Genomic DNA, 14,545 nt, shown 5'->3' on the forward strand with positions numbered 1-14,545 from the left:
TAATGGGACACAAGATGGAGACGAAGTTGAGTAACAAGACATGAAAGGAAGCATTTAAAAGATCATTTACCATAGAGGGCTCTATCTCTGTCTCTGACTGTGAACGGATGCCCCGAGGTTGGCGCTTGAGCAGGCGGATAAGACGGTGTATCCAATGAACTCCCTGCTAAACCGGGGAATGAGGTTTAGGATCTTAGTTAGAGGAGCAGCCCATCTCAGCCTTTTCTTACTCTCTTCCATCCACCCTTCCATGCATCCATCTGTCCACCATTGCTCTACTCCTCCCCTGCAGATTCTTCCAGCACACATGTACCACCTGTGATTTTGATATTGAATAGCTTCACCAGAGACTCTGTGAAAGTGAAGCAAAGAACAGTAGTGATTTGTTGACGCCGAGGTTGGGTATCACATCTGCTTGCTGTTTATTAAGCGCCCCAAAGCCTGGTCGAGCCTGGTCGATCATTCAGGGGGAGCGGCATGATGGAGAGCCTCATCCCCTCCACCCTCTAATGCCTCTGCTGAAGCTATTAGCCAGCCTAAATGTTTTCTGCAGAGAGGATGCCATAATGACAAAGACTCCAGACCAATGTGTCATATGTTGACGGTGACAGTGAATGAATATTGAATACAGATGTTTACGTTTTCTAGGCCACAGCTTGACACAACCCAAAAGCTTGAAAAATGGAGCTGAAGACAAAGTGAGACGTGAAACGTTCTGAAGCATAGAAGGCTTGGAAAATATTTCAAAAGCTCCAAGCTCTTAGTTTGGACTGGAATTTACATTATAGGTAACAATACTGTTTCCTTTCACCACAGGTGAAGAGCAAAGTTGCTAGTTCATTGTATAGAACTAGCATAGACCGCTGGATCTGAACAAAGCTCCTTTATTTTATAGTCTCAGATCAATACCATTTATCTGCTATTCGAGTACTTTCAGTGAACACTGCAGTAACCATTATTTTCCATATAAACTCAAGTGGAATGAGTGGGCATCCTTGCTCTCTGAGCTATATCCAGAGGTGGGGTTGTGGGGGAGGACTGCATTGTGGGACGAGTGTGGAGCACCCCTGGAGCTCAAGTACATTTACAAATGTTTCCATTCAGTTGTAATATATATCTGCATTTTTGCAGCAATGGTCAGAGCTGAGAACTCATTATGCGCAAAATTGAATAATGAATTCTAAAGTAGTGTATTATGCATTTTTAATTTAAATGTACTGTTATATACACACTAGTGTAATAACATGTGGTCTGCAAACACTTTAAACATATAAGGTGCTTTTTACCAGCAGTATTCCCTTTACACAGCAGCAATAAAATATTTCTTGTAAATCTCAACTTAAACATTAATGTAATCAAATCAAATATTAAACCAAAGCTATTTGCCACTGCCAGAGAATGACCTTGTTATTTATTAACAGGCTCCTTCTGAGCAACAGGTTAACATATATAAATCTGTTTTCTTGTTTTTTTTTTCTGAACAGGTATCAGCAGAAACATTTTTCTTTTATCAGGGAGCAGCAGAAACAGTCTGTGTTCTGTAGCAAGTGTCCCTGTCAGAGTGATGTGAAGTGGTCGAGCTCAAGGTGTATCGACAAGCGGGCGCGTTCCCGTGAAACTGTCGCGGTTGTGCTCATCTCATGCACACGCCGCCCGCTGCTGAAGTTGATTTGTCTTGAAGTTTTTGTACCCGACGCGCAACACAAATCATTGTCCTCATCCTCGCTGGTTGAGTTTTACTAACCAGCATGCTGTGTGTCGCTAACCACTTTGTTATGGCTTTGCTTTTGTTTATCTACTTCTCCCACAAGCTGCATCCAGCGTAGTCTGCCGAAGCCTCGCTCCGCTCCCTGTTTGGGTGGCTGATTTGCAGGCTGATCAACATCCCGCCCCTCCTGGTTTGACTGTTTGTGTATTCAGAGCCAGTGAGCAACGGACTTTCAAAATAATAATAATAATAAAAGCTGCGTTAGCATGAGATAAAATAATTGTTGGTGTTAATTAATTAATGCGTTAACGTGCCCAGCCCTAATATTTACCGTGGTTTCCTTAAAACGTATGGCACACTCAGTTCGGCTACAGCGCTGTGAGACGGGCTGGATGCTCAGGTTTCAGCCTAAAAGTGTAAAGGTCGTGTGTTCCTGTTTACAGTATGAACGCCACCACAACGTCTTGCTGCCATCCTTGATAAGCAGAGCGGTCCAGAGCGCTATTTACCAGCTACGTACTTTACTACGTTAACGTTGCTCTCTCTAGTGTTAGCATCGAGCTAAAACAAAGTGTGGAGATGAGTCTGGCTACACAGTTCCAGCTACAAGCCAAGGCTGTTCATCTTCACAGTGGAGAAGCTGCAGCCAGAGAATAATTGGTCTTTCACAAGTGAGAAGTGATTTACGATTAATCAATTATGAAAAGAGCTGCAGATTAATTTTCTTTCAACTGATCAATTAAGTGACTAATGGTTTCAGCTATAGATTTGAAACTAGATTCATTTAGGAAATTAAGAGCTTAATATATTTGAGTATTTTACCAATGTGACTCTACATGCTGAAGTTTTGTTAACTAGGATATAATGATAGAGATTCCCTCCAAATTCAGGTCATTTCTGCAGCTAAAATAAATAATCACAAAGAGAGAATTTAAAAGGGTGGTCTGACACCATATTTTATACCAAAGGTGAACTATCATATTGGTTGCCCCCCCCCTTCCTCTTGTGGAGAAAAAAAAAGCACAGAAACAAATATCCACATCTAAATGTAGAAGAATTTTTACAGCATGAGCAGTTGGCAGGCGTTGGTTAATCTCTGTGACTAAGTCAACACCTTCTGTAGCTGCTTCAATGATAAAAGCCTTCCAGTTGTTTGCCAATGGAAAGATAATATTGTGAAGCAGTAAGAGGACTTGTTGAGTTTGCATTAACAGTAGCAGCCGCTGTAGTAGCATCTGTAGCAGTGACACTACAAAGAACTTCATCACAGCTCTACACAGTAAAGGGGAGTCAGGCACCAGAGCGGCTTCTATCTGTAAAACCAAGAAAAGGAAAGATGAAGTAAAACACTAGTCCAAACATGGTATTTCTGCTTTACACTGAAATATGAAACTGTTCAAATCTGCTGAAAGCATAGTTGCAAAATCCCTGCATCTTTCTAGTTGCCTGCATGTCCACACACATCGATTCAGTCCCTTTACCCTCATGTCGACACAGCTTGGTTGAGGACAGCCACCAGCCCCTGCTCTGGGCTATTATCGTGGGCCAGTGTGGTTGCCTCCTGATGTGGGGATGCAGTGGAAATACAAATGAGCACAGCATGCCACACCATCGACAATGTGCACAATACCCTGCCAGAGAGGGGGAAAAAAGAGAGAAAGTAGGATCTACATCTAAGGCAACCACAGACATCCACTTCTTTCCATTCCACTCTGCTCAACTCATTATTTTGAATGCCCCTTTTTGTGAAATCCTGAAATGTCACAGAAATGTTTCCCCCACTATTCCTGTAGCAATTCCAGGCCAAGTGCTGCCGACATTTTATGGATTCTATTTAGTGTTATCAGCGATTAATGGTGACCTTTGCTTGGTGGGTAAAGCTTTTCTCTTCCTCAACCTGAAGAACTGGGGTTATCTGGACTTGATTTGAAACGTCAAATTCACTTAGGGTTGCTTTTCTGACACATACTGACTAAATTCTTTGTGGATGTGTTATTTTAGCTATGCTGATTTCATAATACACAAAGCGTACTTGACAATGAGAGAGCTTAATGGATTACTGTACAAATGGACAGACTGACAAGTGCCTTTCAGGGCCCTGTGGGAATTCACTGCTTTTTAGGCGCTTATGTGACAAGAACATGGCAGAGGCCTGTGGTGACTAGTGAGGTGCCCTTGCTGGGCACTATTGTTAAAGCAGTGTGATGGACTTTCTCAGTGGGCTCTTAGCCCAGTTAGATGCTAGCTTAAAGGGTAAATGGCGAAGAGAGCATTCTTCCTCAGTAGGGAGCTCTGTTGTGTGTTCACATTTAGCACCATTGACTCTGGACTCTGGACATATTCTACCAATACTCTATTTCTGAGACAACATGCATAAAGCAGCATTTTGTAACAATATACATAATATACAATATATGTATAGTGTGGCTTCAGATGGCTGTATCAGTCTGTTTGTTAGCGTGTTTTTTTTATCACTTATTCCCCTTAACAATGTGTGTCAGCTTGGTTTGCATGTATAGAATTGGGGTTCTTCAGTGCTGATTTAATCTTAATCATTTTTTAATCTGCTTATCAAATTTGACTCCTTTTGAATCTATAAAGGTATAACTGGAGCAAAACAGCAGTGTAATATGTAGTTGTAGAAAAAAGTCACACATGTGTATCAGTAAATTTGTGTCCTTGGGCAAGACACTTAACCGCCAATTTGCTCTTTGAGTGGTCAGAAAGGCGCTATACCAAATTTATAGAATGTCTTTTTTTTTCTCCCACAAACACAATAGTTACACCTTCATCTGTGCATCCGCAGATGCACAAATTCTGTTCCACAAATCACAAATTGAGAAACTCATACTCATTTTTGCTACAGTTGCTGCACTGAATATGTGGCAAAACACATTCACACACCTGCATCAAAAAAGGTTTGATTTGCACATCGGCAAATCAATATGTGAATTCATGCAATGAGAGTTGCACACCTGTAGAATATTTCCTCAAATCATTTTTCTTGCACAAACACAAGTCAATAGCTGCAACAGCCGACAAGTTCTGCTCAACATATATCTCAGTGAAATATGGAGCAAAATGATTCTCACCTGCAGAGCCAGGGACGGGTACTGTTCAGAGATCAGATAACTCTTTTTCCATCAAAGGGCTCCTGTCCATGTCTATCGTTTTTCAACCCAGTTCAAATGAAACCACGCCCACTTCTGTATGACCAAAGTCTGCACAGTATATGACAGCTACATCAGCTTGAAAAATAGCGGCATGAGGCACTGAATTTAATTGCCAATCTCTTCAGAACATGGTGGTTTATGTTTGCAATTGACATTTTTGTGCTGCTTTATACTTTTCACCATTAAAGAGTGGGCTGTTACATTTTTTGACACCAGCTGTATTTTGATAATGTTTTGTTCGCTGTTTGGCCCCTACACTCATGAAATAATTCTGGTGCTGCACCCATATAATATCAACAATTAAAATTGTGTGTGTGTGTGTGTGTGTGTGTGTGTGTTTGATTTAAATGCTTGACAAACCGCAGACTGTGGTCTTTTAAGTCCATTATACTCCAGCCTTATATTGCGTCTTGTTCTGTCTTCCAAATTATATCAGCTAAATGTTCCCCAGAGTTGAAGTGAAAGTCTGTCTGTTCTGTTCTTTGCTATTCTGCTGATATTAAACAGTGATGTTCCAACGCTGTCTGTGATGGAATGGATAGCAGGCCTGGGCTGATGTGTGTGAAGTGTTTTTGTCAATTTGAAGTGAGCTCATGATTAATCTAGTCATCCTGTTGTGGTCCTTGCTTAGTGAAAATGGTAGCCATTATTCCATTGTACTGTGCATTGACTCAAATCAAGCTAATAAGAGAAATGCTGGAAAGAAGATAGATTGTTGGTGATAGACCATTGTCATGCGTAAGCATGAGAAAACTGGTGTCTTTAACGAGAGAGATATAGCGACTGTTTCTGGTTAAACAAAAAGGATCTTACTCTTTAAAAATGGTCTCTCTCTGTAGGGATCCTTTGTACCATATTGTCATACAATTTGAGCCTGTCAGCGACAAAAACAAGCACTTAAGTGGACATACTTTGATAGGGCGAATTTGCACACAAGGATTCCGTTGCAGCCCTGTTTTTGTGCTGCGGAGGGCAGCACGCTCGCTCATTACTGGACCAATTAAAAAATATGTTGAAAAATACCAAAATTACCCTTTAATTAAATATATATTCAAGGTGTGGTGCCTCCACTATAAAATGCTGTGGGTTTCCTGGAGTTTATACCTGGGGATGTCAGGGGGAAACATCCAGACCTCTACCATGTAATGTCATGTTTACCAGTCTTTCTACATTTTAACTGAATAGTTTTCTCAGAATAGTTTTCTCAGTGCACTTTTGTTTTGCATGATTTTTTTTCTCAAAAAAACGTAGTGACACTGCACCATTGACCCCATTGATTTCACTGTTCATTCTAACCTCTTACCAGTAAGCGATTCACATCTTGCGTTGACCTGCCTCGCATGTAATGGTACAGTCTATGTACGCAGTCCGACATCCTATTAATCTCCCACCTGCTTTGTGTCCTCTAGGTCTGTGGGGCGGGAGGACAGTGACGGTGCAGTGGCTTTCTCAAGGCCGAACCAAGAGGGAGGCTGAGACCTCGACACAGGTCAGATATCTTTGTTTCCCTGACACTGATCCTGCCACATCAAAAGCAATTAAAAACTCAGAGTCCCCTGCCTTTGGTCATTAGTTTAACTGTTTATGATTAGACTAAAATATCTGGTCGGTAACAAGAGTAAAAGTATAAAGTCCGCTTGTGGCCCCAGGAGTCTGAAGTGCTGACAAGATTGAAGTGTTATACAAAGCCAGAGACAGTCACATGTGGTGATTATTGATATAGAGGGTTTTTACTCCCCTCATTTTTAGCATGCAGACCGCCTTATCCTCCACAACCTCCTCACTGGTACACATGCAGTTGCAAGTGCACACATACACACACAAACACATATATGCACACACATACCGCTGTACTGTGCATACACATGCACACACAGGTGGGAGGACGTGCACATTAAAGACGTTGTGCCCTTTAGAAAAATGATGAGGAGGAAAGAAGTTCATCAAAAGAACAGACAGTTTTAACTTAGCACAGCATATTCCAGAAAGATTAACAGTAGGACAATAGAGGGCTTAGTTTGTAAAAAAATGTCCTTAAAAGCCTCTGCAGCAACACCTTGGAAATGGTTGAGTTAGAATAGCATGGCATCGTTGCTTCAGCAGAGAAGTGTAGTACAGTCTTGAGGGTGAGGAAGGGATCCTGACAGCTCAGACATTTAAGAGGATGCTGAATATGTATATGTGTTGTGGTGAAGGGATGAAGGGCAATGGAATGAGAAAATGTTTTAATGATGAATGCACTGACACATATTAAAAAGAAAACATTAAAAATAGTTGGGGGGGAGAAAAAGACAAGCTTGATGGCCAGCAAACAGTTGTGAAAAATGCTGCCAAAGACAGTTTGGGGACAAAACAACAAAAGCAGCACTGATGGCAACAGAGCATACGCACACAAAACAGAAGAATGTAGAGAGGGCTTCTTTAAGAGGGGATAAACAGGGGCATGTTGAAAATTGGAGGGGGACCTATTCGTTCACCCATAATTCTAACGGGTTGCGAAAACACAAACCTGCCATTTTTAAACATTCCATGGACTGTGACTGAGCTTGCTGCCTGCAGCCTGTTCTCAAACAAAGCTTGTCTCCTTGTTGTAATTAAACAGCCCCATAACGAGAAGAAAGAACACAAAACATTCACTGTCCTCAGTTATGTTCTTCTTTAAATAAGTAAGCATGCCTTGTTTACTGTGTAACATTAGATATGATGTCACACTACTCATGTGGTTAAACTGGCTTTTACTATCCGGTAACAACTCCGCCTATATTTAAGAGTACTGTCTGTGGTGGAACCGCAGAAGGTTTAGGTACATATAGGTATGGGTTAGAGACAGGTTTTAAGGGTACTTTACTGAAATTGTAAACAGAGCTAAACTGCTGTCCAGAAACCTCTCCATCTTTGGTTGGGCAACCTATGTCCAGGGTTTATGTCAGTGATATCTGTTATTGTTGACATGGAATCGGCTGGACTTGTCCAGCTAAGCATGGAAATATGGCTTAGTGCCTTGCTGTACAGATGCCCCTGCTTGGCCTGATAGTTGCTTTGGCAAGAGAGGACAAGTTTGGATGGGTTTGGAGTGAATGAGAAGAGAAAAGAGAATCTGAGCTTGAGGCATGACACCCTCAGACCAGCCATCAGTCTTTTGAGGGCCTTGGTTTAACAAGAAGACAAGAAACAAAACACACTTCAGAAAGCAAGACCTGGCTTTCATTCTAAATAGTACAATGATATGGCTGACAAAATTGCTTCTTAAAATTAGGGATGCACGATAATTATTGATCCGAAATAATATTTGCAGATATTGGGCATATTTTCATTATTGGAATCATATCAGAAAATGAAATTTTGGCCGACGATTTAGCCAATGAGAATCAAACAATACTGTAACATCCGACGCTTTCTACATTTCTATGCTCGTTTAATGGGTGTATTGATAAAATATTGTCTTTTTACTGGCGATGTTTTTTTTGCAAGTACTTACAGTAACGAGCGCCGCTGTTGTGAACTTGAGTAGCTTGGAGCTAACGTTACCTTCACTTCACTGTCTCCGCCGTGGGAGACTATGGTGGGTAGGTTCGAGGCTCAAGAGGGTCCTGTACTTTCTGTGATTATAATCCAATTAATCTTATTTTCATACTATTAGACACCTTATTTTAAAAACCGGACGTTGTCACGTGTATCCTCGCGCTAAATTCATCAAGTCCGACCCAATTTGATAAATAATGTTGTTTGTGGGTCTGGTATCGTGTAACATGAAGACATCACAGCCTCTCTTCAGGTAGGACTCTCATACTGTAACACTTGTCTTTGTAAAGAGAGACAATGGTCGCCAACCTGCCTGTCGGCTCGCTCTGGGCCGTTTCAGTTACGTTACCATAAATGCTTGAATACGTGTGCACTCCAAATGTAGGTGCGTCTAGCTTAATTGCCTTCTCAGAAACGAGTGACAGAAACAGAAAAAATAAAATGTGGCACTGGAATATAATCCTCTTCCAATTGAAATAATTAACTTTTTTTTCAGGGATGAATGTCTATGTCTACATTTGTAAAATGATAATTTTTTTGTAGAACCAAATGTTATTTGTCTTGTTTAATATCTGTTTCTACAACAAATGTGTAATAAGGTACAAGTAATACAGGAGAGACTTAGTGTTCTCTTCAGTGAAATAAAAAAAGATGTGTAAATATCGGTATCGGCATTGGCCAGTATGAGTTCTAACATGTCGGCATGTCGAATATCGGTCTAGAATCCAATATTGTGCATCCGTACATTCTAAGATAGTGATTATGTGATTAATAGTATTGAATAACAATTCACAGATTTATAGTTTAGTTTTGTGTAAAACATAAGGTTGAGTATTGTTTGAAAATCTACGTTAATATGGACATATTTTGGTTGGGACCAAAGAAGCACAGAAGTTTGATACCAAGTACTAATCAAATATAGAATACTGTGGAACATTTTACGTCCCCACAATCCATCAGCGAAGTGAAAACTAATAATTACCCAGGTTTTAAAAAACTGCTGTGGCTTTTAAAGCAATACTTAGTCAATGAATCGTTAATGTGCAAAAAATTTGATTTTTCTTTGTTTTATTCAGTTTAATTTGATTTCATAATTGCTGGCTTGACACAAGAAGGAAAGCGAAATGACTGGCTTTTAGGGTTGAAGCACAAACCTGATAGCATCTAAGTATGGCAGCACATTAACCTTTGTCAGTCAAGCCTCATCTTCTAGTTGATGATGCACTGACAGGCTAAGGCCAGCTCCACAGACGGGCACCATGCAATTGACGGTGATCACTGGAGGCGTCTGACTGCCTCTTGTGCATCTTAATGCTTACGATAATGAGAAAATGGAGCCATGCTGAGAAACATTACCATGCAGAATGATTCAGACCCATGCATTAATCTGCATACCTGAGTCTTGCCACTAACCAGCATGCAAACGAGTGGGGATTGATGCTCATCTGGCTGGTGTCATCAGTAGAGGAAATTAAGAGGTTAGCATCAGAACAGGAAATAGAAAGTAATGAGAAAGCAAGGTTGAGGATGGTTGGAAAGATGGTTGGTGACACATTTCTTGTCCTTCACAAGACTTGTCCTTTACATCTTGATAATAATCTTGACAACTGCACTACAGCATAGTGTCTCTTCATCTGGTTGAATAATTGTCATCACTCGATTGATGTCTTTTGCTATTTGCTTTGAATTGGATCTGAATTTAAAACGTTATGCCTTCTTAAAGCATGCTGTAGTCCGTGCACTGTGGATGTAAAGAGAGGTAGTAGCATTTTTTCTTTCTCGTATTTCAAAGGTCCCCAAGATTTCACCATTCCTGGGGCAGGGAGAGGTTAAAGGTTTGTGTGACAACCATATCTAAATCCAAAAGTGTTGAAACCTCTACTTCTACTGGAACTCTGCACTTTGTTGTCCCAACACAATGCATTCTACAAACAGGATAACTTTGTCTCTCCTCAAGGGTATAAATGGTCAATTGTCAGTAGTTCACATGAAAAGTGACCAAAGTGTGAAGAATGGGGGGAAAAAAGAGAGCTTGAGAGAGAAGTTCAAACCCTGCACGCTTGCACACCTCTGCACACGTGACCAGTCGCTGTGTAAAGTGGACGGTGTGGAAGGATTATGCGTTTCAGAAACTTGGATATGACTGGATGGACTCACACCCTGCCCCCAATTCTGACTTTGTCTGTGTCCGTTTCTGAAGTATATCCAGCCTGTAAGTGTAACTGCTTAAGGATGTTTTGACAGATATGGCTACGTGGGGTTATGAACCCCACCCCTCCAGTTGGGGGTTACTCTTTTACTAATTGCATGTCCAGAAAGAAAATCATCAAGACAGAGGTAAGACAGAGGTAAGACAGAGTCATTAAGTGGACATCTGTTAGGGTAGCATTCATTTTTTCATACACAGAAGAAGCTGCTCAGTGTCAGAGGTTTCATCTGTAACCAGTTTGTTGTTGCTTTATACTCAAATGTATTGTCATATGTCCTTCAGTTATGTGTTGAGGTAGTTCAAAGTCTTTCTGCGGCCTTTGTCCTCCTCCGCCTCGTTTTTTTATCTCCCAGTCCTTTCAGAGCTCTGCGGCATCTTCCCACCTTCCCCATATCTACTTTCTGTCTCCCTAGTGATTAGATTATCTCTCACCTTGCGAGCGAGCTCGAGATGGCAATGACATTCACCCTAGCAAGATTGGGGAGAGCACACATGGATCAACGCCTGGTGCAGACGCTGTGTAGGGGGGATTGTCTACAGTAGCCTTCATGCATAGGAGCTTTTGCATTCACAGCACACAGTCACACTGATGATACCCACTAGGATTCACCTGAAATTATTTTAGAAAACTGCCAGTTGAAACCCAGCAAATTAATCTAAGAAAGAAACTGTCCTTTTGATCAATTGGCTTCATCAAATCAAAAGGCTTCTTTTTTTTTTTTAGGCAACTGGGTCAGTATTGATCAGTTCATGGTTGCAGTATGTCACCAATCAATTAGTATTATTTTTATTGTATTCCTCTGGCCTGTATGACACACTAACAAACAAAAGGTGTGCCAACCCTCAAACTCAGCCAACCAGAAAGTTTCTGGACTGCCTAACCAGGCTTTTCTGTGGATTGTTTCATAAAACAGAACTAGGCACATACGGTAATATTGATTGAGTTGCCTCATAGATGTCTTTTTCTTATTTTATTTTAATTTTTTTTTCTGGCTGGCATTTCTCCCCTTGAAACATTTGTAAGGGATGTTTGAAGTGTGAATTAACTTGGTTCGGGAGCAACCCAACCACACTTTTAATCACCTATATATAAACTTGGGGAAAAAATTCAGAAATGTCAAACAGTCTACTCATTATGGATCCTGAACTACAGATCAACTTGCCTGATTCAGATGATCTAGATCTGTATGGTGATTTGTCTGAAATGGGCCATCCTCCAGCCATGACAAAGCAGTCAGACAACAGCCAAGCGTCCCAGCAGAGCCAGTTGCACTAAGTGGCTAACATACGAGGACCCTGTCGGCATGTCCCTGTCAGCAACTTCCTTACCTAGATCTCTCCGACCCCCAGTGGATACAAGGCCTCTTCTCCTCACCAAAGAGGAGTGATGCCTAAGGCACTAACTGCCGCCTCCTGCACATCTGCTCCATCTGGGTAGGTGCTCATGCCAGGAGTACCTGTCTCCCCAATCCAACCACACCCACAGACTGACTAGCACAGCACCTTGGCACACTGTCCTTGCCACTGCCCTGCAGAACCATCCAGATAGACAGTTTGTTCATTTTCTCATCAATGTCTTCACACATGGTTTCTCATCCAAGTAAATCTGACCGTTTCCATGCCTGCCACAACCTCAAGTTCATGCTCACAGAACCTCCCAACACTGACACCCTAGAAGAAGTCAAGGAGAGATTTATGATAGGCCCCTTCAACAATACTCCTTTTCCAGTTTTTCCACACCAAAGAAAGGTTAATAATAGACCTGTCTTCCCCACATGGCTCACACATTCCAAACATTCCCAGTCCAGATTTCTATATGGAACATGCAACGATCGACCACACCATCACTCTTATTCATCTGGCAGGACGTGGAACATGGCTTTTTAAAGCAGACACCACCAGTGCATTCAAAGTCTTGCCCATTCATCTCACTCACTCACTCACTCTCTCTCTCTCTCTCTCTCTCTCTCTCTCTCTCTCTCTCTCTCTCTCTCTCTCTCTCTCTGATGTATGATAATACATAACAATGTATATCAAACACCAAAACACTGTAGAGCAGATTATAAAACTACGAGGAACGATTTACAACTCTGGCAAGTTATTGCACAGACCATTGTTTCAACCTCCATTGCAAAGATCACCAGGTAAACGGTAGAACTACATCATTCACATCACAGAGTAATCTAGCAGGAATGTGCGCTTGCTGGATGAGGTTCCATTGGGTTGCAGCAAAACTTGAGGGAGGCGATCCTGTGTTTTTTTGCCTGAGACCTCTGTTTTAGCACCCCTGTTCCACCCACACAGTGGTCTCATTGAAATGAATCAGTTATTAATGATGGTCTGAACATGGCATGTCTTTGCTGTGAGGTATCTAACACAACAGGTATAACAAACATGTATCATCTATATATTTATACAAAGGCCACGTTGTTATTAATTGATTTAGATATGTTAGATTAAATATCTCAGCAAAATACTTTCAAAAGCCTCTTTCTGTACAAATCTATTATTATTATGGTTTTATTAATATTGTGTTATCATGAATCTTCATAGGCATTATAATACTGCTCTATGAAATAAGCAGAAGTGAAACAGTGACCCCCAGCCTTCCTTCCCTCTCCTTGAGCAAACAAAGAAACAGCTGTCTTCTGTGCTATTGTGTAAACTAGTGTCACAGAGTCAAAGTTGTGTTGAGCTGAGGGGAGAGACGGAGGTCACAAATGTATTTAAGGTGCGCTGTAATTCTGTCCCACAGTTCCTGGTCACTGCTGCCTCAGGCACCGACCCAAGATGTTAGTGAGGTGAAAGCAGAGATGAGAGAAAGTGAGTTAGTTTTTGACACAGCGAAAAAACACAAATTATTAGCTCATCAAAAGCTTAAAAACATTAAAACCTTTTAGAATAAAAGGTCTTTGGTTGATTAAAAATAGCACCATTTTTAATGGGATGAACGTCAAAGGTGATCTGTTTTTTGGTCTAAAGATATCTTCTGTTTTTTTCCCTCAACGGTGACAGATGAAGAATTAGAAATAAAAAAGTCCAAACAATGCTCTAGTGAAAAAATCAGGCTAATATCAAAATGGAAACAGAACCAAATGGCATGTTTACTTGTTGTGAATGCTGTTCATCACATAGTCGTGGACCATCGCTGACAGGAAGGAGCTGCGCTAGTCTGTTCACTAACTTTCCTTTCTCTCTCTCTTGCTTTGTGTACATCTGGCATTTGTACACTCCTCTGCTTTCCTGCTTTGTATGTGTCTTGCGCAAAGTCAGCAATAAGCTACTATTTGCATTCCTGCCAAGCCCACTTTCCCACTGCTGTGTGCTATGGTTTGTGTTTCAGCTCAGAACGATACATCTGAATTGATACTTAGTGCTGATGCCTTCTTGTGTGATGAAATGTAAGCATTTCCTCCACAATATATTCTTTCCTGGTGGTAAAGCCTCTGCGCAATCTCTTCGAAATCACATGGCACCAGGGCTGTGAGCCAGGATTTCACAAATACTATCTTGATCATGAGTTAATCCCCCCCACAACCACACCCCCATTCGCTCAATTATACTTTCTGCACAGTTTTAATTAAATGAAGGACTTCTTTTCATAATTGGTGGTTTCAATCATCATCCTTCTCCTACTAAGTCATGGTCTAAAGAAAAATTGGATGAAAAAGTTTTTAACTGTAGAATGTAAACTCCCCCATGTTGTAACCCCCACCCCAACCCAACCCAAAATACACAGCAGCTGACCTCATTGTCCTTGAAAATAGCTACGGCGCTACATGGGACACAGGACAGGATTTAAATAGCTTTGTTTATATCAATTTGACTACTGGAATATCTTTTGTCAGTGTTTATTAGCCTCAAACAGCCAGTGGATGTGTTTCCTGTTAGACAGTACAGACATCTGCTGTCACAACATGCGCTGACGGTGTG

At 41.2% G+C, this 14,545-nt stretch overlaps 1 protein-coding gene across 1 annotated transcript in view; it reads left to right on the forward strand.

Annotated features, from left to right (window-relative positions):
* adam19a (ADAM metallopeptidase domain 19a) overlaps nucleotides 1-14,545 on the forward strand; it is a 210,938-nt gene that overhangs the window by 24,466 nt on the left and 171,927 nt on the right. Inside the window, exon 2 of the mRNA XM_038731082.1 lies at nucleotides 6,291-6,370. Coding sequence (XP_038587010.1) covers nucleotides 6,291-6,370 — 80 coding nt within the window. The remainder of the gene's footprint in view (nucleotides 1-6,290; nucleotides 6,371-14,545) is intronic.

This window comes from Micropterus salmoides, unplaced genomic scaffold (assembly GCF_014851395.1).
Source record: "Micropterus salmoides isolate LMB-PRFRI ecotype aquatic unplaced genomic scaffold, ASM1485139v1 Ms_hic_scaffold_2, whole genome shotgun sequence".
NCBI classification, from domain to species: domain Eukaryota; kingdom Metazoa; phylum Chordata; class Actinopteri; order Centrarchiformes; family Centrarchidae; genus Micropterus; species Micropterus salmoides.